Here is a 23,790-nt window from a genome sequence, read left to right on the forward strand (position 1 = left end):
TTATAGAAGCCGTTCGTATTCCACTGTATAATTGTAGGGTTCATAAGATAAAAATTAGTGGTGAGCTAGTATCCCTAGCGGTAGCGTTCATTGATCGGGGGGGGGGTCATTGAGGAATATTGAGTTTCTAACTGCTTGGTATACTATGTCAAAACTGTTTGCTGGTGTAGTTAAGGGGTTCATCGTTATCGTACTATCATAAATGGTTTCAGTTATGTTTCTGTCTCTGTCATATGTGCTTTCATTGTTTGTACCTTGCGTTCGTTCGTGTGTGTTTACTCCATTAGTTGTATTCGAAATCGGTTAGTATAGCTGATTGTCGCTATCCGTTTCGCATCTCATTGCTATTGTTGTCGTCTCTTGTCTTATCTCTGGTCGTAGTGTTGTTCCGTCTGATTGCTTGTTGGGTTGGGGTTGTATTTGTTGCTTCGGGGTCTTCTCTTTTTGTTGGATCGACTGGTCGTTGTAGTTGTCGATCGTGTTACTGGTGATCGGCTGATGTAGCTGGTTGTTTCTGTCTGTAGGACTTCGTATCTGCGTCTCTTGATTTTCATGTAATCCTGATGGTGGTGTTGTTCCAGGTGATTGTTTCTTATGATGATGGAGTGTTTGGTCCGGGATATTTTGTGACTGGGGCTGCTTGAAGCTTTGAACGTTCATATCATTGGTGCGGTGCCTCACGACCTCGGAGAAGCTTTGGTTCAGCTGGGGAACGAATACGGCAGGGGCCTTCGTTTTCTTCTCGCATCTTTCATGTTAACGCGATCAGTGACTCGGATTCGTTGGATTTCGAATTCATCCATGAAAACAGGGCACTCTCTGCTTAATGCGGAATGAGAGCCACGACAGTTAACACATCTATCTTCTTGTTTACACTTAGTTTCATCGTGGTAGAGCTCAGCATAGTTGGCGCAGATCCTATTTCCACGGCAACGATCTTTTTTGTGTCCAAACTTAAGGCAGTTCATGCATCTAATCGGTGTTGGAACATATTGTCTTACTCTGCATGGGTAGAAACCGACATCGATTGAATCTGGTAAATAGCTTAAATTGAAGGTCAGTACAAATACTGAAGTATCTTCCAACTCTTTATTACTGTTCTTTCGTTTTATTCGCTGGATCCACACGACATGGGAGTCACTCAATCCTTCTAGAATTTCCTTGTCCGTTAGGAATTTAGGGTCGTAGCAGCTGAATGTTCCTTTCGTAGTATTCAGTGTGGGGTGATCGGTAATTTTAATTTTTATCTGGTTTCCTAATAAACTTTGCTTTAATAATTTATCTGCCTGTTGTTTGTCCACCGTTTGAAGCAGAAGTGTTCCGTCTTGTATTCTAGTGATCCTCACATTCGGAGTAATTGCATCAATCGCCTTCTTTATGAAAAAGGGGAAACGTTTTTCATACTCGTTTCTGGATCTACCCGCGAAAGAATTAGATATCTGGGGCCATTATTTTTGCCATCTATCCTGCGTCTCGTTCGTGGCTTCTCGATTTGCCAGTCGTTTTTTTGTTTTTTGTCTCTGGGCCTTGAGTGTGTCGTTATTATCGATTTCGTTGTTGTTTAACCACTCGAATCGAGAGCCAAATGATGTAGATGGACCTCCTCCTCCCGGATCGTGGATCATTTTCTCGCACTTACCCGTCAGCACGGTTGTGAAAAAAAACTTCAGCAGCAAACAATAACCTTTTGTTTGGATATATAGATCTTTCGAAACAATAGAGAGATAACCTTTGATGTGTCGATAAGCAGAACCAATAGAAGTAGACTGTCTCGTACGATGGTCAAGACCGAACTGGGGATTATTCTTGAAGCGACAATTTTAGCTTACCTTTTTGAGGGCTAAAGTTGAAATGAAGTTTATTTGTTTTTCATTTTGCTTGCTTTGAAATCCTTAGTAGATGCATGTTGGCTACCTTGACCCTAAGGGTCAGTCGGACAAAATAAATCTAAACTAAAGTAGTAACCCCAATTTACACTAGCTTGGCTGGAAGAAATCGACGTGAAACCTGTAGATGCGAAGATCGTTCTCTGCGTCAAATCTGAAGAGGTGACAAACCCAGGTGCAATCCAAAAATTTGTTTCATAATCGTGATAATCTCCCAACATAACTGAAACAATCTTCTCATGCGTGTAAATAATCCTCTAGTAATTATCAGCACATATTTGTTCTCCCGAGAAATTCGTGTTGATATTTATGATTGAATAAGACATAAAAGGATGCGACCAGTGTTGCTAAAAGAGCGAGAAGCCAACACACCCTCCTCGTTCGCCAGCGAGCGCGAGACTAACACTGTATGCTCTCTACTGCTGTACACACGTTTTCGAAGAACTCTCAAATATGTGACGATCGGCACGAGCGGCAAATATGCTTGATTCATGTGAATTATCTGCCTTCGCTATAGGCTCGTGTGTCACTCGCACTCTTGTCGGCTCGCTAGATTTTAGCTCTAAAGGCGAGTGGGTTCCCATGATAAGACTCCTCGGCTGCGAGTTTTCACTGCATGCCACCCACTCCCGTGTGCTAAGCACTCTTTACAGCTCTGAAGATGTTTATTAGAACAGCTCGTATACACTCTTTTAGCAACTGGGAGCGCTCGTAAAGGAGCGAAGGGATTAGGTACGGCATTCTGATGAAATCCTAGAACAATGCAAGCAAAAACTAACTTAACTAACAGTGCGCGCGTTCGCATTAAATTGTCATTGCATACATACGTTATCTGTCTATACAGGTTTATACCGGTCGTATTTAAAGAACAAATTAAATATATTTTTTTTAAATATGTAAACAAATTATAAGTGCGGTGTCTTAAAAAAACTTGTCTTTTAAGGGGCGTCTACTGTAAAGTGCTCAAACTGAAAGTAATTTTGTTATACGATTTTGATGGCAAGGTGACAATGAACCTCTCGTTAAGGTTCATGTATATATTCATTATGAATGAAAAATTTTCAGTCAGGCAAAGCCACACATACGAGCGTTCCAAAAGAAGACGTTAAACCATTTCCATGTCGAGGAATGCGGCGGAGGACATGATAACTCTTGATACAATTGTCTGAAATAGGAAATTGAATAAGATTTTTAAAACATAGACTTGTAGTTACTCGATGAACCAAAAAAAATATAGAACAGTTGGAATTTCGGAAAATAGCATAAAAAAACCGAAAAATAAAATTCGTTCACTTTTCTTCAAAATAACGAGGAAGATTTTTGTATTCCATTTTACCTTAGTTCATCGACTACACAGAGATTGCACCGGGCTTTTCTAGAGGATTGCACTGGGCTTTTCTAGAGGTTACTAACTAACAATTAAACGAATAAAAAAACATTTATGTTTTTTACCCACTACACCAGGCAACCCCTGAACCTTGCGGAAGTCGCGCTAGTGTACTGAGTGCAAACTGCTCTGAAAAGCTTCTTAGAGCAACAGCGGCTGCTCGTTCAGTGGGCCATAAGTGCGACTTCCGGAGGGTTAAGGAAATAATACCACATATTCTATAAAAGTCCATGCTGGCTAATGGGTTTGCATTTTTGTACCGATTATACACTACTGAGCAGAAGTAAAGGGCGTATATTACGCACTTCTGGGCAGAAGGGAAGCATGTATGTGATATCCAGCAATAAAACCTAAAGCTTTTTAAGGATAGTTTCTTTTTTGAACAATGAAAATTGGAAACACGAATTTAATATATTTTATTGAAAAAAGTAAAAAAAATCTAATCTGCTACTACCAATTTTACTAAGACGGTAAATGGAATTAGGTTCCGTCCCACTAATATATAGTAAATTATCGTGAGTAATTATTTGAACAGTATTGTGCAAACTGTTTTTTCATCTAGAAGAATCAGTATTACCGAAAACAATGTTGTTCAGTCATGTTCAAATCTCAGTACAGATTTATAAAACTTTGGTATATACTTATTGAAATGATCTAAACCTAAGATTATGTGTATGAATAAGAGAAGCAAGTGCATCACGATAGTAGGAATTAATTCAGAGATATTTCATTTCATTAGGCATTTTAATTTAAATTCAGCATTTTCAAAATTTTCATTTTCAGCATTCCACCAAAACGCTCAAAGAGAAACTATTTTCATTTAAAGTTTGATTTTAATAGTTACCTTAACTATTCTTTACATTTTGACTATTAGTTCTATAATTTATCATCCCACATGCATGCTTTTTGTCAAATTTAAATATTGAATCACAGAGAACAGACATCCATGATCGAACAAAAGTATTTAAAAAACGTGTGTAAACATTTGAATTAATATACGATAAACACTGGCGCCGCCACACCAACCTATCCCAACTATCCGTCAAATCCATTCCGGAACCGGTTCGAAATCCTGAATGGATTCAGTATGGAATCTTGCTCAAAGAAAACAACCGATTCCGACTCTATCGGTTGTTGCATTTGAGCTGGAATTCATGCTGGAAGTCCGAACCGGTACCGGACTAGTTTGACTGGGATGAGGAGTAACCGCTGTCAATTCTGTCGAACTCAGCCACGAAAAAACATGACGACAGTAGCGCACCTGGTTTGGATATCCCAACTACCTTCGAAACCGTTAGAGATTTTACACAAGTTGAATGCTGAAGATGGACGTCTGTTCTCTGTGATTGAATCATACTTTATACTATTTAATTGCCATTGAAAATAACTTTTTATACTTAATTCGGCAAAACAACCCATTCGGGAAAATACCAATAGGCAAAATAAACCAGTTAATTCGTTATCTGGGAAAAGCCAACGTGAGGAGTTGACGAGCAAGTAAAAATTACTATTTTAATGCAAGTATTGCTTGTGGCACAAAAACTCCATTCGAGCCGTATTACGCACTTAACATTCTACTAAAAAAAATATCTCATAGACTGGTGAGTTCGACTGGCCTGTCTATGAGAGTACCATCTCTATAACTTCAAATACATGTGTTTTGACAGCTCGCAGTTTTCAGTAGCAGCTTGACTACTCACACTTTTAAAGTGCAGAGTTCAGGTTAGTGGAAAGTGTGCAAAATCATTCACTAGAGATTTCATCTAATATAGTCCGCTGGTTGTATCAATTTAGGACTGTGAACTAATGTTTTGTTATATATAGCACATAGAGTACTTTTCTTACAGCTGATAGATTTGCTCTCCGTCATAATTTGGAGGACAAGGACAGCGTATATTGGAATTGGTCACGAAATATTCAATAAATTAAGTCCTTATGTTTACCAATTCACTTTATGACGGTAGTCGATCTCCTACCTACATAATCTATAGAAGCCAATGTTTCTTAATGGGTTTGAATTTTTGTAGTGAACCGCATTAAATACGTTTATCTCGAAACCATGTATTTAATCCGAATATCCGATTCATTTAATGCAATATATACCAGGAATGGCCATAGATGTATACTACCCATGATCGCATATTTGTCCCGTTTTCTTTGGGGTTTCCTATTTTTATGGGACTGACTCTTGTAGTAACTATTTAATTCGATATTTTACGAAAATTATCTGAGCGATTTATGCATATATTTTTTCAGTGACATATTTGACAATAAAAACTGTTCCTGTCATTTCATTACCCGCATAAATGAATACCATATGCCAACCATTGCATCAATCGTTTCAAAATCATTTCCAATATGGTTCGTTCAACAATAGATTAACCATTGCCTAGTATAATATCGAACATACCCAGTGTCATTTTTCCATACTCGACCATACAAACAACGGGTTGTAAGAACAGTCACCATATCAAAATATGCTGTTTTCCATATACATTTTGACAACATACCATTCAAGAACCATACAGATTATGGTGGCATGCATATTTTAGGTTTAGCGATGGATAAAATATTAGCTGGAGAAAAAAATCTCTTCCCCAACTTCTCAACATTTCAATTCTATCGATTGATGAAATATTATTTTGCTCTCGCCATCTTCTGAAGAATGCTTCGTTGACACTAAGTGGACTGACACTTTATCCAATTGAGCTATCTCCGTAATATTGTTAGCGAGGATTTTTGACCTTCTTAAACTAGATTTTCGGAGCAGGGAAAACAGATATACGAATAACAAAGCCCACCAGAGCAATATTAACCTCTGGCGCCAAAGGACAATGTAGTATACAAATCTCCAATACAGGATACAAGGAAGGTATTGGAAATGGAAACTAAAATGAGTATGGTAGTATAATAGTTGAATTATAATGGTGGAATGTATCAGTAGTATTCCCAATATGGTGAGTATTAAATGAATAGTTAGAAAATGGTTCCGAAGATTTCTGGAATGGTATTTATTTATACGGGTATCCCACAAAAAATCTCAAACTTCAATATAGGTATATTTGACCAAAAAACTAATTATTTTAAGAAGTGCATATATGCAGCATTGAGGGGAATTATATATATTTGACATGTTAAGGTTCCACATATTTAAAAATGTGAATCCAAGCGATTTTGCAGTTTTTTTTTAAATTTACGTTTTAACGCAACTGCATTTCATTCGGGTGCGTTTATTTTCCTTTTCCGTTATACCAGCGTCATATCAACCTCAATGCAGACGATACATTAGCTTCTATCAACGTAAATGTCCGTCAACGCCACGTCGTCGTTCCATCAAGATAAGTTGAATGCGCCTCTCGTTCACACTTCCCGTACGTCAAAGCATTCCGTGCTGTTGATGTTGTGTGTGAATACCTCCATTTAACTGCATATAACTAATTTTGACGTTCCCATGACGTGCTGTACCGGTGACGAAAGCCAGACGTATTGTGCAAATCGTTTTTCAAACAGCCGCGGCTTATGGCATATTCGTTTTTGACAGTGCACTACACCGGTGTAGTCGGTGCTACACTCATTCAAACTTGGGTGTAATCAGTCTATCTCTTTCTTTGCACTACACCGGTATAGCACAAAGAAAAACCGAAAATGCCATTAGACTTTGTACATAAAATATCCGAATAAATTCATTTTCATACATTCTTGGTCTACCAACGAAAAACGAAATGCGAGTGGGAGCGAGAGCGCTAGCGACTGCAAGAGTGCGAGTGAAGGCGAACGCGTTTAAGAGTGCGAGAGGATACGAGTGGGAATACGGACGAGTGGGAGCATGGGCGAGCGGGAGCATGGGCGAGTGGGAGCTCGAACGAGTGGTAGCAGCAGTAGGAGTGAGCGCCAGTGGGTGGGTGCAAACGAAAGAGTGGGTTTCAATATGTGCAATTTGAGTCGCTTTTGGCCGACTGGCACTCGCAGAAATTCTACCCGGCTGGGGAGTGAACGAAAGAAAGGCATGCATGGAGAACACTCGGATACGAGTGTTGGGCGCAATGAGAACACGCGAATGAGAAATACAAGAGTTATTTTTACGAGTTCAGCAACACTGGATGCGACAAACAGAACGCATAAGTCGCAAGACAAATTATAAACGCTATGAGATCTCGGCAAAAGTTACGTTTCTTAGGTGAGACTCAGAACATAATCCGTGAAAGTTTGAAAACAAATGTCACTTTGCTATCAGCTTACAAATTTACTGAGTAAACTACCCCTGGCTGAATTCAGTGTCTATGGCAATCTGTCAAAAAACCCATTCAATGTTGTTCAAGCGTTTTGATATAATATTAAGCTAAATGACATACAGTACATTAACACCACCCGTCACAATGCACTCCCAACTCACCTACCTTGCCCGAAGCACCGGGTTATCCAGCAAGTGGCTCTTGCTACTGATACCATCACCCCTGGGTTCACAGACCCGCACATGCAGAGCCGCCTTACAGTGGTGAAACTCGGAGAAGTGTCTGAAATCAAACATAACACACTGACATAAATACTCTCATTTGATTTTGTTCTTATGAAAGGACCAACCGGAGCTACTTACATATAGTTCAAGTTGGTGAGATTTTCCAGCACCCGTCTGTCTATCCGGGTGAATTTATTCCCCTTCAGATTCCTGCTTGGAACAAGCCCCGAACAAATAAACATAGCTTAGTTTCGGGAGGATTTATCACTTAGGCTCAGAATAAATGTGGTCTGTCACAAATCGGTTAATACTTACATGGTAGTGAGATTATGAATGCCAGCGAACGAACCGAGCTGGAAGTGTTTTATGGCGTTGTCGTTTAAAAATCTAATCGAGATAGTTGAGAAAATAGACGTCCTAGTGAAGGTATCAATTTCGCAAGCTGGCTCACTATACTTACAATCCTAATAAATTCGGTAGGTTACGAAATGTGCCGTTTACGACCAGGCTTATCTGGTTTTCGGACAGGTACAGATGCTCCAATATGGGCAGATCCAGTGCATCCGCAGCGACCGTGCGGATTTGATTCTGAGCCAGCGAAAGTGTCCGCAGTGAGTTGATCCGCGGTATCATCCCCCGGTCCAGGCTCGTCAAACGGTTTTTGTTTAGATACCTATGGGATAGTAATATTCAAATAATTAGATATAAAAGTAAAATCCAAATTGAGGCATACGTACAAAATTTCCAAAGATTGCAACGATCGAAAGACGTTTTCGTCCAACGACTCAATTTGGTTGTCCCGTAAATCTCTAGCATGTTAAAATGGGTAACTTGATTAGATTGAAGGAAATTCATTCTGCAAACGTTACTCACAGCTCTTTGAGGTAGTACAGGTTGAGAAAGTTTCCCGCAGTCAGCTTCGTGATCTGATTGCCGCTCAGAATCCTGACACACACGAAAAAGGTAAAAGCACAACAAACGACAATTATTCATTATTAAATGTCAGATACTTGTCGAATGTAGGCTTGCTACGATATCATTCTCGACAATTTGGGAACGACAAGCATGTCGAAACGGATCGGGTGCTTCCGATGGTAGCACGGACTGTAGGTACTTACAGCGTATGCAGCCACGTTCCCGGTGGGAAGAAAATATCCGGAAGCGATTTTAATTTGTTCTGATCCAGATGGCTGTGGAAGATAACATAAGAGAAGGTAATTTTCAACAGGCAGCGCTCGGTCAAGGGTGGAAAATCGGAACGTTTTATAGGGTCGGTGCTAACTGGTTGCTCGAGAACGTGTGCCATTGAGGCAGTGTAAAAATCAATGACAGGTGCCAATGCAGACGAGATATCTGATACCTATTATGTCGTTATGGGATAAATCGCTTGCAGGTTTTATGAATTAGTTCTGCCACAAAGGTTTTGTGGGTTATATAAACGGCATACCAAGGGCATACGGTGTGGATGAACTTTTCGTTGGAGAATTTAAAAACAGATACAGAATTTAAGCCGTTAAATATAGTCATTATGAGTATGACCAGTGACGTAGCCAGGGGGGTTTGGGGCTTTTTCCGTTTGGTCAGGAATGGTTTTTATGAGTATTTGATTTTTGATGTGTAATCAATTATATAAATAGCCTTTAAGCAGCATTGTAAACAATAAAATTTCAAAATATTTCAAATTAGTGACTATAAATGGTGTATATTTGAGTGTTCAATTGGATGGTGTAATAAAATGTTGAATTCGTTTTGGATTTGCAAGCTTTAATAGTGAAGAACAGTAAAATTACTGCTCGAAAAAAATGTTTACGGTCCCGATCACAGTATTTCGGAACTGTCAACTTTTGATGTTTAGTATTGTACGAAGTATATTACAACGTAAAGCAGCACATCTTCTAATAAGATAATGTTGTAGGTTAATCCTCCTAGAAGTAATTATGAAGTATATTTTCTTCAAACAAATTTAGTTCGAGAGTCAATGCCTTCAGCAATAGTTTCGAAAATGCTATTTCAAACAACTTTGTCGAATGGAGCGGGCAAATCGTAGTTGGTGAGTCGATTGCCTTGTACGCATCTCACCTAGATTCGATTCCCAATCCCCGCACATAAGGATAGAAATTTTTCTAACCTGAAAAAAGAACAGAAAGACCCAATGGTTAACGCCCCTATAATCAAAACGAAAATAAAAACTTTATTGAAGACATTCCATAACTATGTTTGAAGAAGACCGTGTGTTCAGAATATTGAAATATATTAGACTATATGGTTGGTGTTAAGTCAGACCGGACTAAGTGGCATTGTATTGATTTCGGGAAAAACGAGTTTGAATCGCAGCATCGATTACACTAAAATTTGAAATTATTTTTGGTATAATTCTTGCTCATTGTAACATATTTCAAATTAGCTAAAAGCCGAATGTAGCTGAAGAAATTATTTATCCAGTGTTATTATTATCTCTTTTTAAGGTTTTTGCGACTCAGCCCGGTCTGACTTAATAGCCACCATATGTGATACAAACTAGGGGCAGATCAATCTAGGAATGTATAACAAATTTGTATCAAATTTTTAAAAATGCATTTCATTTCCATTTTTGCATCAACTTTGAACTCCCTCGCAGAAAAGTTTGTTTAACAAACGTCCTGATTCACTTTGTGCGATGTTTTGTTGAATGTAGGGCTAAATTTTTGTAGGGTTTTCATGTCTTACACGCAGCACATAGTTACATAATGTATTTCAAGAATTTCTATTTTGACGGAAAGAAATGCATTTAATTTCGCTGATTTTAAAAAATACATCAGAAGTGATCTGCCCCTAGGATACAAAACTTTTAAAACGAGTTATTCTTATCCTACTGTAATTGGTAAATCTCTTCTGCTGTGTATAAGCAATACAATTCACATTCTATTCAAGGTAGTCTCTAAAGTTTTATTAAAAAATGGCTTCAAGAAAATTTCTTGAATATTGTATTCTATATCGATATATTGCATTTATGTAGCCTTCATATTTTCTACAAAGTTTTTTAAAATGCCATCAATAACTTTGCTTGGAGGTAAACCAGCTCAAAGCTGAAAGCCTATAAAATAAAAATATAAAATAACTTTCCTAAAGACACCAAATCTCGTGCAATTTTTAAAGAGTTACTTCTCCATAATCACTTCTAGGAGTTTTCATCACCAAAATTATTATATTAAAATATGAGCTTTTTATGTTGGAAAGTTTCTTCGAAGTTGTTAAACCTTCAACGTTCGAAATTATGTGATCTTGACCGTTAGAAAAGTTTTTGAACTGTTAAAATTGCACCTTGTATTTGGATTCTTTGACTTTATTGACATATTACAAAAAAAAATATAAAAGGCATCTGTTAGACTAATTTTGTTCCTGAACTTTCACTAATTTATCCAACTTACATTAAATTTTAGCGTTTTCGAAAAAAACAACGATATTCATCAAACCCCCCCCCCCAAACCAAACTTCTGGCTACGCCACTGAATATGACAAGTTATCATACAAACTTAAGCAAGTGTTTAGTGTATCATGTATGTATGTTGGTCAGTTTATTACCACTAAAATATTGTATAGTGAAAGATATGCGTTTAGTCGTATCCAATTTTTATTTTTATTTGAGCGACCTAAAATAAAAGTCGCAAGGACAGAACATGCTTCGTAAAACCCATTTCAAATATATTAGAATATAAAAACCAAATATAAACTTGAAGCATAAAAATCGGACTGGGACATTCTTTTGTAAGAGTCGGATAAAAAAAAACCGTCACTAAAAAAACCGGAAAAAATACATCCGATTCTTACAAAGTAGTTTTTGTTAGCCAACTTTTAATCTTTAACATCAAGACATACGGATGCTCCTACGAGCGAATTATTTATTTTTAAACGATTTTTATACTGGAGGTTCATCCTTGCCGAGTTTTACGGGTGAGAACTTTTTAAGCGATTCTTCTGCTAAAGGATTTCTGTCCGATTGTTATGCTTGAAGTTTATTTCCGATTTTTATATTCTAATATGTTTAAAATGGGTTTTGCGAAGCATGTTCTATCCTTGCGATTTTTATTTTCGGTCGTTCATTTTCATTTGAACCAGAATATTTATCATCCCAGTTAACCAGATGTCGTATAAGGATGACCAACAAAAATCGTATAAGCTTGCATTTTTTATCGGAATCGTACAGTGGTATACCGTATGAATGCGCATTATTCAAAATTTATCTTAACTAGTGCGTTGTGATGACTTTACGATTCTTGTATATGAGTGCAAAACAAATCATATAATGTATAAAAAAAATCCCAGCAAAAGGATAAAGATCAGGGTAGTTCAATGGAAGGTGCGGTCGTCATAATAAAATTTTATAAAAAAAATATTAGTTTTTTCGTGTACAAGAAGAGGGGAAAAAATTCGATTACGTAACTTTATCGTCAGCTGCTTTGGAATAAATTAAAAACAGCATATGGCTTAATGACCCAATTCAATCCCCAAGGTTAAATATCAGTTCTGTTAAGCAAATAAATCGATACTTTATAAAAAAATTATTTGTCTTTGGTATAATTCAGACTTTCTTTTGATTATTTCTATGATTTGATTAATTTTGCAAACAATTACCCAATAAAATCTTTTGACGAAAAATGCTTATTAAAAATAAAAAAAACTATGGGGTGTTTTATTCCAGCTTGCAAATATGTTCGTAGGAGCAAAGCAAACGTTTCCAATTTAAAGTGCTATGCTCAGTTTCGGCTTCACCGTGTCTCATTGGCATAAACAGAACTTCTGCTCGAACGGGACATCACGTTTGATCAGTCGTTCGATTGAAACACAAAGTGGTAATCTATTCCGACAATAAGTTAGTGTCGATTTCTGATGAGGCGAAGCCGAAACGCAACTGTGTATGACGAATTTAAAGTGGTCGGTTACTGGTTGGTTGTCGGCACCCCTACGTAACTTTTGACAGAAAGTAGACATGGATATTCTGATAAAGATCATTTATGTGTTATACTAGCACGATCTTTTTGGGCCGATTGCTGAAGTAAACAGACTCGAATGTTCTGTTCTTCAGCCAATATATTTTTTTTTGAAAAAGTGAAACTCTACTCAAAAGTTTTTTTTGATGATTTGCTTAGTGTTGTAGAAAGAAGTAAATCGATCGAAAAAGTATGCGCATTAAATATTTACGATATGAATTTATTCAATTTTGTGATTGAACATTGAATGGCACCGAAAAGTTCGCCACAATTTTTTTGTTCAGTTTTCAAAAAGATTACAAAAATCGGTTGTCGTCATCTTTAGCACCATTCTGAAACCCAGTCGTGGTTTCACCGCTGAGTCGCACTGTATATACACGGAATAAAATCCGTTCATAAATTCATTAACAAAAGGTCACGATTTCGTGAGCTGAACGATTCACAAAAACAGTGACCAAGTTTCAGAAATTATGAATAATAAACCTCGTATTCATGCGTTACATTAGAATATTTGGTTGGGCTACTGCTGTTGTTCCCTGGACATGTTTAGTTTTTGTTGTGATTCTTGTTCATGATTTGGGAATACGCAGTCGACAGTCAAACGTTGTTCATGATTTCAAGAGCTTATTCGCGATTATTGTGAATTCTCGTGACATTACCCGATCAGAAACACATAACAGAAATATTTCTAAATTGTATCTCGCATTGTTACTAGTTATAAATTTCTGTTATTTTAACTACTAACGAGACCTAATTTATAACACAATATGTTACACAAATTGTGTTTTGTTATAATCTTGCTATTTCATTCTGACGGGTAGCGGGATTAATGTTCATGATTTCATGAGTATAGTGAATCATGTTCATGATTTCAGGATCTTTGTCACGATTTTAAATATTTTTGTAACAACTTGTGTGATTTGTGTTCATGATTTCAGGATCTTAATCGCGCTTTTTGTAACTTCTGTTCATGTTATCGTGATATTTTATTCACGAATAGAGTAATTCATGTTCATGATTTCAGGATCTTAGTCTCGATTTTCGTAATTGCTGTTCATGTTATCATGATATTTTATTTTTGGAGCTTATTTTCAAAGAACTAACTAATGTAACTAATGTTCATGATATCAGCAGTTTTATCATGGTATTCGTAAATTCTCTTCGCCTTATCGTGATCTATTATTTTTGGTTACTAACGGTTTTTTTCTCGGAAAAACGTGACAATATGAACTGGATCATAAAAAAAGACTCATACGCGATATCTTGTTCTGTGAACTATATCACTCACACTATTTGGGGTTCTCAGTGCAGTTTTCATTTTCTGTCCGGACATCACAATGAACCTTATCACATGAATAACGATGTTCGAGGTCCTAATATTTTTATTTATATCTACTGCTCGTACCTATTACTGATCGCTAGCAGCTGGGTATTTCATGAAAAGTGCATGGAACAAAAATGATACCACGAATAACACTCCAAATTTTGTGAGAGTTCACGTAAAAATTTCATTACCATGTTGCATGAAATTGTAAATGATTAATATATCTTCTAAATATCGCAAGCAAGCAAATATATACAAGACAAATCGTGAATCATGTACTAGGAATCATGAATTAGTTCACGAATACATGAATATTATTTTATGATTTCGTGAACTTTTTCACGAAAGCGAATAATAAGCTGTGACTATATATTAGGCATCATCATCCAGTTTACGAATACATGAATAATATTTCATGATTTCGTGAACCATTTTACGAGCACGGCTATTGGATCGTAACTAATATACTAGGTATCGTGAACCAGTTCACGAATACATGAATAGTATTTGATGATTTTGTGAACCATTTCACGAGCACGGATATTGGACCGAGACTAATATATTAGGGATCATGAATTAGTTCACGATGATTGAATGGATTCATGAAGAATTTTCCGTATTTCGTGAAATAGTTTACACAAAAATAGCCACAATATTTTTATTTTATGAACTAATGTTCATAAAATAAGCTATATCCATGAAAAAAATATGAGTCAACCTTTAGTTTTATGAATAATGTTCATAAAGTTGTGAACAAGTTCGCGTACTGAGAATCGAATTAGAAATAACTTGGCGGAAACCTTGACTGAAGTTCACAAAATAAAAACAAATATTTCCACTAATGAAAGCGTTACGCAGGTGTTACTGAAGGGAAAATGAACATAATTATAAAAGCCATGATTTTTTGTTGGTGGCTCTGTTTTCGTAACATAAAAACGTGATTCTTCCAGAATTCATGGCACTTCATTCACGATGCGGGGAACAATTTTTTTCCGTGTGCCAGATCGTCACGACCAAAAAATTCGGAGGATGGGTGTAACTGGGTTACCCTGTAGCCCCCTCCCCCTTTGGCTACTATCTGATTTGTCTGAAGCTTTGGTCAAAAATGGGCTGCCAAAAACTCACTCAATTGCAGTAAATGCGATCCGTCAATGCATTAGCTGTGCGTAATATTCGCGCCAGTTTTCCACATACACAGATTGTGGTTCTGATGAAGAATGATGTTCAAAATGCCTTTGATGGTTGTTGAAATGAATAAATTTTCTTTTCCCTTTGAATCTTGATGATTTTCATTCATATTTTTCCATTTTTAGTAATTTTTTAGAGTGCCGACAACCGATCAAAAAGGAAAAAATATCATTAAATTGTTAATAAATTTTTTCATGACAGAATAAATTAAATTCTTTCATCAGTTATAAGCCCTTTGCTTTGCTTTGCTCTAGCTTACCATTGGTATGCTTATTCCCATATATTGTGCAATTGGAGTAATGTTGTGAGCCAAAAACAAAAGTGTGCCGACAACCGAACCCATTCCCCTCTATAATTTCAATTCATTTAAAATACAATGTGGTATTGTCCTCGATGTTTTTGGCGAAGGTTTATAGCTTCTTTACTACAATAGAGTAAATGATTGAAAGATCTCGAAGAATTTATACACATTTCACATATGGACATATCTAAACCAAGAAAAAATACTAGTAATTTTTCTTGGTTTTGATATACTTCTCTATATAAAAATCCAGTTAACAAATTTTCAATTGCGTTGGGAGCTATATTCACCTGTTAAAACATGTCAATATATATCTAAGGAACAAACTTTGATGATATGTGGGCATGTATGGCCTATAAAATCAGAGTGCAAGGGATCTTTCTATGGAATCATAGCAAAAACACGACTTGTGATTGGAGACACCTCTAAATCATGTCCAAATTTAGTCATTTTTGGCAAAAGTTTTTAAATTCACGTATAGAACACAAATCTGAGCTTACTGTATTTCAAAACTTTTTCAAAATGTGGAAAGGTCTTATGGACGTATATGTATGTACTTTTTAATCTATACAAGGAAGATGTTATAATATATGAATTGATTACAACACATATCGGATATCATTAAAAGTGTGTTATGATAGCCGATTAAGTTGTCTTACGTTCGCATAGGTAAAATCGTATATCAGACTGGTAGAATAATGAGCGTATTCCAAATGTTTGGCCCGAATTAACCACACCTACCACATTTTGTATGAGATATGTTGCAGGTACGTAAGTTGATGATTCAGGTTTCGAGACCGAGTGAACCCATTTCTAGGAAAAACTGCTAGAAACGCTCTAGGATGCGGAACTATTTAAGTAACTCACTCTTAAGAACAGGCAGTCGAAAGATGTGTCCCATTCTCAACTTTTATTTTAATATTTTTCGGAAACCTATAAAAGTATATAGTACTATTTTAAGTCGTAAGAGTGTATAAAAGGTGTCTGTTTCTTGCCACATGGAATCAGACTAAGTACCGACCACAGTCGCATTTATGTACCGTTTAAATCGTATATTGAAAACCAATCTTATATCAATGTAAATATATTGCCTCCACTTTTGCCCTTATATAGCATATTTGCCCATTGTATACGACTTAGTAGAACTGTATATTTACATGTATAACTCGGTTGAAACTTCGATATAACTATAAAATTGTTTGCTGGGATGGTTAGTGTTGAATGAATTGTGGGTCATCAGATTTTCATCCTGATTTTTAACTTGAGTAAACATCATTAATGAAAAAGAATCGTCATATTTTAAAGCTTTGATTTTTTTAACTTTTGAAGTCTGAAAAACTGAACAGTTTTCAATCACTGAAAAACATAGATCATTTCAAATCTACGATAAAAATCAATCGATCAAAAGCTAGTATGAGAAAGATTCAAAATTGAACCTGTTAACGGTTCGAAATAGAGCTCGACTGTTTTTAATGAAGTTGTGGAACAACTAATTTTTAGCAAAATTGCAGAATACACGCAAACTCTTTTATACTTTCCATTGTACGTGTAATCCAATTTCTCAAAATAAACGGTTTTATTTATATAACTTTTGAAGTTTTTATATTACACTAAAAAAACCTTCAGACAACTTAAATAGTACTCATTTGTTCATATTTCTTAACTACGAAAATATTTTCGTTTCAAAGTCATTATATTCGATTAGGACACTTAACATTAAATATCGTTTCTGCGTTATACGCCATATACGCCATTTTTTATGCCTTGCACTATTTACTCAAAAAATCATTTTAGTAAAACTCATATATAACTTTCCAACGAAAAAATCTAGAGGTTCAGTATAGAAGACAAACTGTTGCCCTCTGAAAGATATGAATGTTTTCCTAAAGGCACCTTATTGAAAAATCGAAACTTCGGTTTCTTGTAAAATGAAACGTACAAGACAGAGCTTCAGTGTCTTCGACAAAGATTTTTAAAATTTAATTTTTAAAACTAGAGCTATTAAAAGTTAATATTCATATTTCAATAAATTTAGAGCCACCTTACATACTATTAAAAATAATAGAAAAGTCTGGTAAAGTGCACAATTTTATCTATCGTAAGAATGAATTTTGTTTATCATGCAAAGAATTTTTTTTTGTGCAGGAGGGCTCAATACCTAACTTAAAATAAGTTTTTAGAGAATCGGATTCTCATTGTCAGTAACTAGCAACATCTTGGTGCCAGTTAGATTTTTAATCAAAACTAATACCAAAATAAAGAGTGTCCCACATCAAATTGCATCACGGAAAGAAACACTGTAGAAAATTACCTAGTGAACCGAGCCTTTTCAAACTTTCAGACAATAAAATATAACCCATTAGTAAGCTTTTGGCATATTTATTTCATTCAATTTCAATATCATAACCGTATGCTCGCACTTTACGTGCTTTCGCACAAACAATCTCCTTGACGTATTTGATATGCCCTAATGCGTCGTAGTTTAGGAACGTACATTTAGTGTTTTTCTATTGTCCAAGACCTTCGTGCTTTGGAACTTACATCCGTTCAACCTGATGTTGGCTCTGAAATTCATCTTAGTTCCATAATAAATTTATTTTTGTGTAAATTATGCCAACAATAACAGAAGCCAACTAAACAGTCGAGTGTATATGACATGCGCTGGTGTATGCGCTCAGTCCAACAATTTCAATAATATGAACTTATATTTAGATTCTAACCTACAATTCACGAAACTCACTATTCAGCCCACAAATCTTTTTCTAATCTGACTTTGAAATTATTAAACTTGCGATAACTATAACTCGCTGCCTGACTTTTTAAGTCGCAAATGCTAATAAATATATAAAAAGTTTATATAATAAATATCAAACGGTTTTATATACAGTCCTTTTTGATATCCAAAATGTAAAAACAAAAGAATTTGTCACCGCCAAGCTAACGCATTTGTGCCTGTCAAATAAACGAAATGAATAAAAAAAGGGTTTTATATAAATTTTACACTTGATACCGCAAACTCAACATTACCTCAGGCTTCGCCTTGTTATTCTTCGATGTAGATTTGCTTGACAGAATTGTCATTTCGGTGGACGTCCGGGATGATGACACTATGATTTACAGTTATGTGCCCATTGGTTGTGCTTAGGGTTGCGCTAATATTACGCTTAACTCCACCCATTAGGTTCTGTAAAACATCTGGCTGCAGCTTCTTCTGCAGGGAAACCCACTTTTGTTTCATGTCTTCCTTAGATTTGATCTTCTTCGGCTGTTTCCGTACTTTCTGCTTGATAATTGACCAGTATTTTTCGATGGGCCTTAGTTCCGGTGCGTTGGGGGGGGTGAGGGGGTTTCATGCCCTTGAGTTCGAAAGTGACCCCGTCAACTTCGTCCCACTCCAGAACAACATTTGAATAGTGGCACGAAGCTAGATCCAGCTAGAAGATCGTGGGACCCCCGTGTTGCTTCAACAGAGTAAGCAGACGCTTCTGTAGACACTCCTTAAAGTAGATCTCCCCGTTTACAGTCCCGGTAGTCACGAACGGCGCGCTCCGTTTGCTACATGAGCAGATCGCTTGCCAAATAGTGTATTTTTTGGCAAACTTGAAAGTTTATTCTTTCTTACTTCCTCCGGAACATCAAACCTGTGCTGTGACGAACAGTAACCCCGGAAGCTGCCGGAAGTCCGCCTTGAAGTAAGTCTCATCATCCATGATCAGACAATGAGGCTGCGTCAGCATCTGGGTGTACAGTATCTGGACCCGTGACTTTCCCACCGTATTGTGCCGTTCGTCATGACGTGGAACCTTCTGCAGTAGTAACGTTTAATTACACGACTCACCGTTGACTGCACGATTCCGAGTTGTTTTCCGATGTCTCGATGGGAGAGTTGAGGATTATCCAGGAGCTTTATGGATGACGCAATTTTTTCCAATACAGTGTAAACTATATACTCTAAATTACTTGTACACCAATTTTCTGTAGAAAATGCCCAATGGGTTATTTTCTACAGCGTTTTTCTGTGATGCAACTTGATGTGGGATACCCTATAAGCACTAGCTAAATGCTCAATCCTAAATCCAAAAAGTCATACGTCATGTTTTTGCATAGTGCCAGACGTTCGCAGCTGTTGCAATTTTTTTTCCAAAATTTTCTTCACCAAGGGATTCCTGGGACCTTAAACTTTCGCCATTTTCTTCATTCTGCCCTCATTTTTTAATATTGTTTCGCAGTGTTATATTTACATCCTCCGTCGAGAGGCTAGGGGAAACTTTTTTCCCGGATCTAACTTGTGGTTATTTTTGGACTTTGATGCGTTATTTTTCATAAAAATTAAAACACACTTAATTTTTTCTGCCGAATCTCAGCATTTTTTGCATCTTTTACGGAGATTTGAACAGCCGAGCACTCGGCAAGTTCATATTCCGCCGAAATCTCAGCAAAAGGTTACAATTGTTTGCTGAGACTCGAGGAATATTTCACTGAAACTCAGCAAACCAATTACACTTTTCCGAAATATCACTACTATCCGGACCCCCAGGACTCTCCGCTGGATCAGCCACTGATTCAGGTATTGGAAGATGTGAAGAGTTTGAGAAACATATGTGGCATGTCTCTTTTCACAATTTTCATCTTCAAACATTCATATTACCCAGTTGAGTCAAATATTTAATTATAATGTATATAAACACTCAGTAAAGAATTGAATTAACTTTGGGTTGAGTTCCAAAATCGCACAATATTTCTTACAAAACAGCATAATGCAGTACACAGTAAGAATCATCATTCTTTTTCTTCCCACTCTTTCTTCTTTCTTTCCAGAACTGTTGAAAAATCGAAAATCGGCTGAAAAATCCTGGTATGGGTGCCAGAAAATGACTTTTTTGCTATAAATCAGGAGTTTTGGAAAAATTAACTTTTAAACTTGGTTTTGTCTTGTATTGTATTAAAACTACACCCCATACAAGGTCAGTTGAAAAGATTATTCAATTTTTTTGTACTATCGTGTTATTCACGTCAATCATGCTTCTTCATGCAGTTATCAATGAAATTCAGTCAGTAAACTTCTGAAAACCATACCATTTCCATAAAAAACACCTCATATACTTTGAAATAAATTAGTCGTGGCTATTTTTTGGCGAAAGCAATAAAATTTGCATTTTCTCTCACTTCCTACAAAGTATCGCCAAACGCAAATCCTTGCTTAATCCGGTCACTATCTGATTACTTTTCTGTCAAAATTGACCACGACCACAGCCACCCGTCGAATACGGACGGTTTACTTTTCATTGACGAATTAAGCAGCGTGCATTCTAGTACAGCCAAGTGAACAAAATTAGCACATTTGCTGTGAATCCCGTTCCGCCTTTTGCCGCAAATAGTCCTAATAAAAAGCAAAAATTTATCGTTTGTTTTCGTCTCTGGCATTTGTACAGCTCCATTCCAGCAGACCTCGGGGAAACTTGTGGCTGTTGTTTGTTGGCTTTGTCTATGTAATCGTTGGAACGGTGACAGTGGCAAACATTCCGGTCAACTTTTGTTGCATCGCACTTTAGAGCATAGCATCCAAGTGCATACGTACTAAGTTCGACTCATAACTTATCTAAATTGTTTTAATTTGGAGCAATTCAGGTTATCAGTGACATCAATACAGTGCTGTGTTGGAAAACCTAACAAATGATTCGGCAGAAAGAAACCCCTAAAGTTTCAACAATTAATTCCTATGGTGGAACACGCTATTCTGGTGCATTCTGTTCTGGTAGATACCAAGCGACAGAAAGCCAATTTCCAACATACTATCATCTCGCACACTAGATGCCGGATGGTTTGCCGGAATCATCCCTCTTTCCGACACCATGGTGTACGTAGCGAAATTAATCCTGATTCCTGAACCATATCGTCTGGTTTCGAAGCAACCAACAATGTTTTTGAGCAGAGCCAGGTGCGAGAATATGCTATATGAACTTTGTACCGTTCATGTGATGATACTTACAGGGCGTACATATCGTTGAGTGTTCTTGATGGTGGATCTATTTCTTCGATTGAACAGTGCTTTAGGACCCTGTGGAAGAGAAATGGATTTGGTGAATTTTAAGCATAGATAAGTTGTACCGGTGTACTACCACTATTTTGCATAGATAATCTCATGAAATATATGATGATTTTTAATCCAAATATTTTTTGCATAATATTTCCTTATACTCAGACCCAAAATTCTGTTAAAAAGCGTACCAAACACGAGCAAGAGTGTTTTGAAAATATTTTGAAGAATTACGTTGACGGCCCTATTCTTCGAAAGAAAACAGTTATATTATCCAGCAGAAACACAATGAGCATGCACTTAATTTAATCGTTTGTTGTTGCCTCAAAAATCTACCTGTTCGGCATACAAATTGCACGAAAAAGCACTCCGAAGCAACATGTGCCTCTGGCGGACACACAGGCAGGAAAACGGAGAAATGTGAAATTTTAGGAGCTATAACATAGCTATAGAGAGCCATGAAATGTACACTAGTTTCGAATACGCTGGGGACCAAATTGGACCATATCCCACTATTCTCCACAACCCTAACAATAAGCGTGTTTGCTGGATGGGGTCGACGGGTGGATACAGAAAGTTATCATCTGATGTTATTTTCAAAATTCAGGACAGCGGCTTCTGGGGCATCTAAATTCTGCATAACCCTTTCAACATGGATATTTTCAGGAAAGGGATGATGAGTAGATGACAGAAATCTATGTATGACGCCATTTTAAAATTTAAGATGACGACTTCCGGTTAAGCTACTTTTTATAGCCCTCATATTATGGGTAGATGGTATGGTGCTACTCTCACAAGTCATTCGTCGTATCTTCGCACCCTATCGGGTAAGGATACGCACTGTTTATAACATCAGGTCAAAAAACGAAAGTTCCGAAAAGAAATTGTAGTGCAAATTCATTTATTTTTAGCTTCCAATATTCTTCACGTCAGTCGACCATCAGCATGATGCTGCTAACGTCGCATAGTGGGACGAAATAAAAAATACCTGACATTGATATTTGAGACGAAACTATTAGTTATAGTACTTCGATATCTTCAGAAAGATTTCTTTATTTTTTAAGTATTTTAATATAATGGTAGCAAATTTTAATTTACTGTAATGAAAAAAAAAACCAATTTAATTGGTAAGGTGTCTATGGGAAGTTTATAGAGGAACTTTTTTTCAGAAAATTTGTTGAAGATCCTAAATGTTCATCTCTTAAGAGGAAAAAGTTATAAAGTGAAACAGATGTACATGTCGACATACCCTCTTAAAAACAGTTTTTGCTATAACTTTTTTCTTTGATTTTTGGCAGTTTTCCAATGTCCAGAAAACTTGTAGATTCTTTTAAAATAAATTTTACGGCGGAACATTCCAACTCGCAATCTATTCGTTTTAATGATTTATGACCGCTTTTTAGATTTTTTACTCTAACTTTAAGGATTTACAGTTCGCAGAGTAGGAGGTAGTAGCAGCTAAACTTACAGTTTTATTCAAAAATATATACCCCTTTCATACATATATAATACATAGGACGATCTAAAGGGATACTTACAAAAACTTCGAACGACGTAGCTTATCTTTTTGCATGATTGTGTTTCCCACATTTATACTCTCACCCTATTTTTTCAGGATAACTTAATTTCTATTCAAGCAAACTGAACCAAATTTACAGGGTTTGTTAAAAACAATCAACAATGTTTCTCGAAATTTGGAAACCCTGGTGCGTTTCGTTAGTTTGTTATGGCAGTTTAATCGATTGCCTTGTGCGCAGCTTACCTGAGTTCGATTCCCAACCCCGGTACAGTGGCTTGGTACAGAGTGAGCCACGAGGAAACCAACGTGAGATGGGGTTACCGAATCGAGTGGTCACCACGAGATCAGGCAGCGATACCACCTAGAATGACTCTATGAGTTCGTGAAGGACAAGCACAATGTGCACAACAAGGTGAAGCAGGTAGTGACCAGTATCAATTCGGACGTAACAGTTGCTGGACGCGAGCAGAAGGCAATCTTGATGAACGTTGAATCAGCCGAAAAAGCTCTAATGGAAGCCGCAGAACACACGACGGCAGAAACAAAGATGACACCGAAGAGTCATCACAATACTCGCTCGGTGAAAAGAGTAAGGGACACGCCGGGGGAGCAAGAGGACACAAAAAAGCAGAAGAGCGAGCTGGAGGGCTCTATCGACCAGAAGAACGTTGGGAAAGACCAAGGTTGGCGTATCGTGGGAAGCCAGCAGGCGAAGTGGAGGGAAC

General features: G+C 36.9%; 1 protein-coding gene across 3 annotated transcripts in view; it reads right to left on the bottom strand.

Moving 5' to 3' along the window:
- Positions 1 to 23,790, bottom strand: part of LOC131684773 (relaxin receptor 2-like) — a 230,600-nt gene that overhangs the window by 77,326 nt on the left and 129,484 nt on the right. For 2 of the 3 annotated variants that reach the window (XM_058967912.1, XM_058967914.1), the window contains 8 exons: positions 21,499 to 21,567; positions 8,848 to 8,919; positions 8,603 to 8,674; positions 8,467 to 8,538; positions 8,190 to 8,402; positions 8,045 to 8,116; positions 7,868 to 7,939; positions 7,671 to 7,787 (listed from right to left, as the gene is read on the bottom strand). In XM_058967912.1, the coding sequence (XP_058823895.1) occupies positions 7,671 to 7,787; positions 7,868 to 7,939; positions 8,045 to 8,116; positions 8,190 to 8,402; positions 8,467 to 8,538; positions 8,603 to 8,674; positions 8,848 to 8,919; positions 21,499 to 21,567 (759 nt within the window). The remainder of the gene's footprint in view (positions 1 to 7,670; positions 7,788 to 7,867; positions 7,940 to 8,044; positions 8,117 to 8,189; positions 8,403 to 8,466; positions 8,539 to 8,602; positions 8,675 to 8,847; positions 8,920 to 21,498; positions 21,568 to 23,790) is intronic. The other variant, XM_058967913.1, reaches the window with a different exon arrangement.

Source organism: Topomyia yanbarensis, chromosome 2, assembly GCF_030247195.1.
Source record: "Topomyia yanbarensis strain Yona2022 chromosome 2, ASM3024719v1, whole genome shotgun sequence".
Classification (NCBI taxonomy): domain Eukaryota; kingdom Metazoa; phylum Arthropoda; class Insecta; order Diptera; family Culicidae; genus Topomyia; species Topomyia yanbarensis.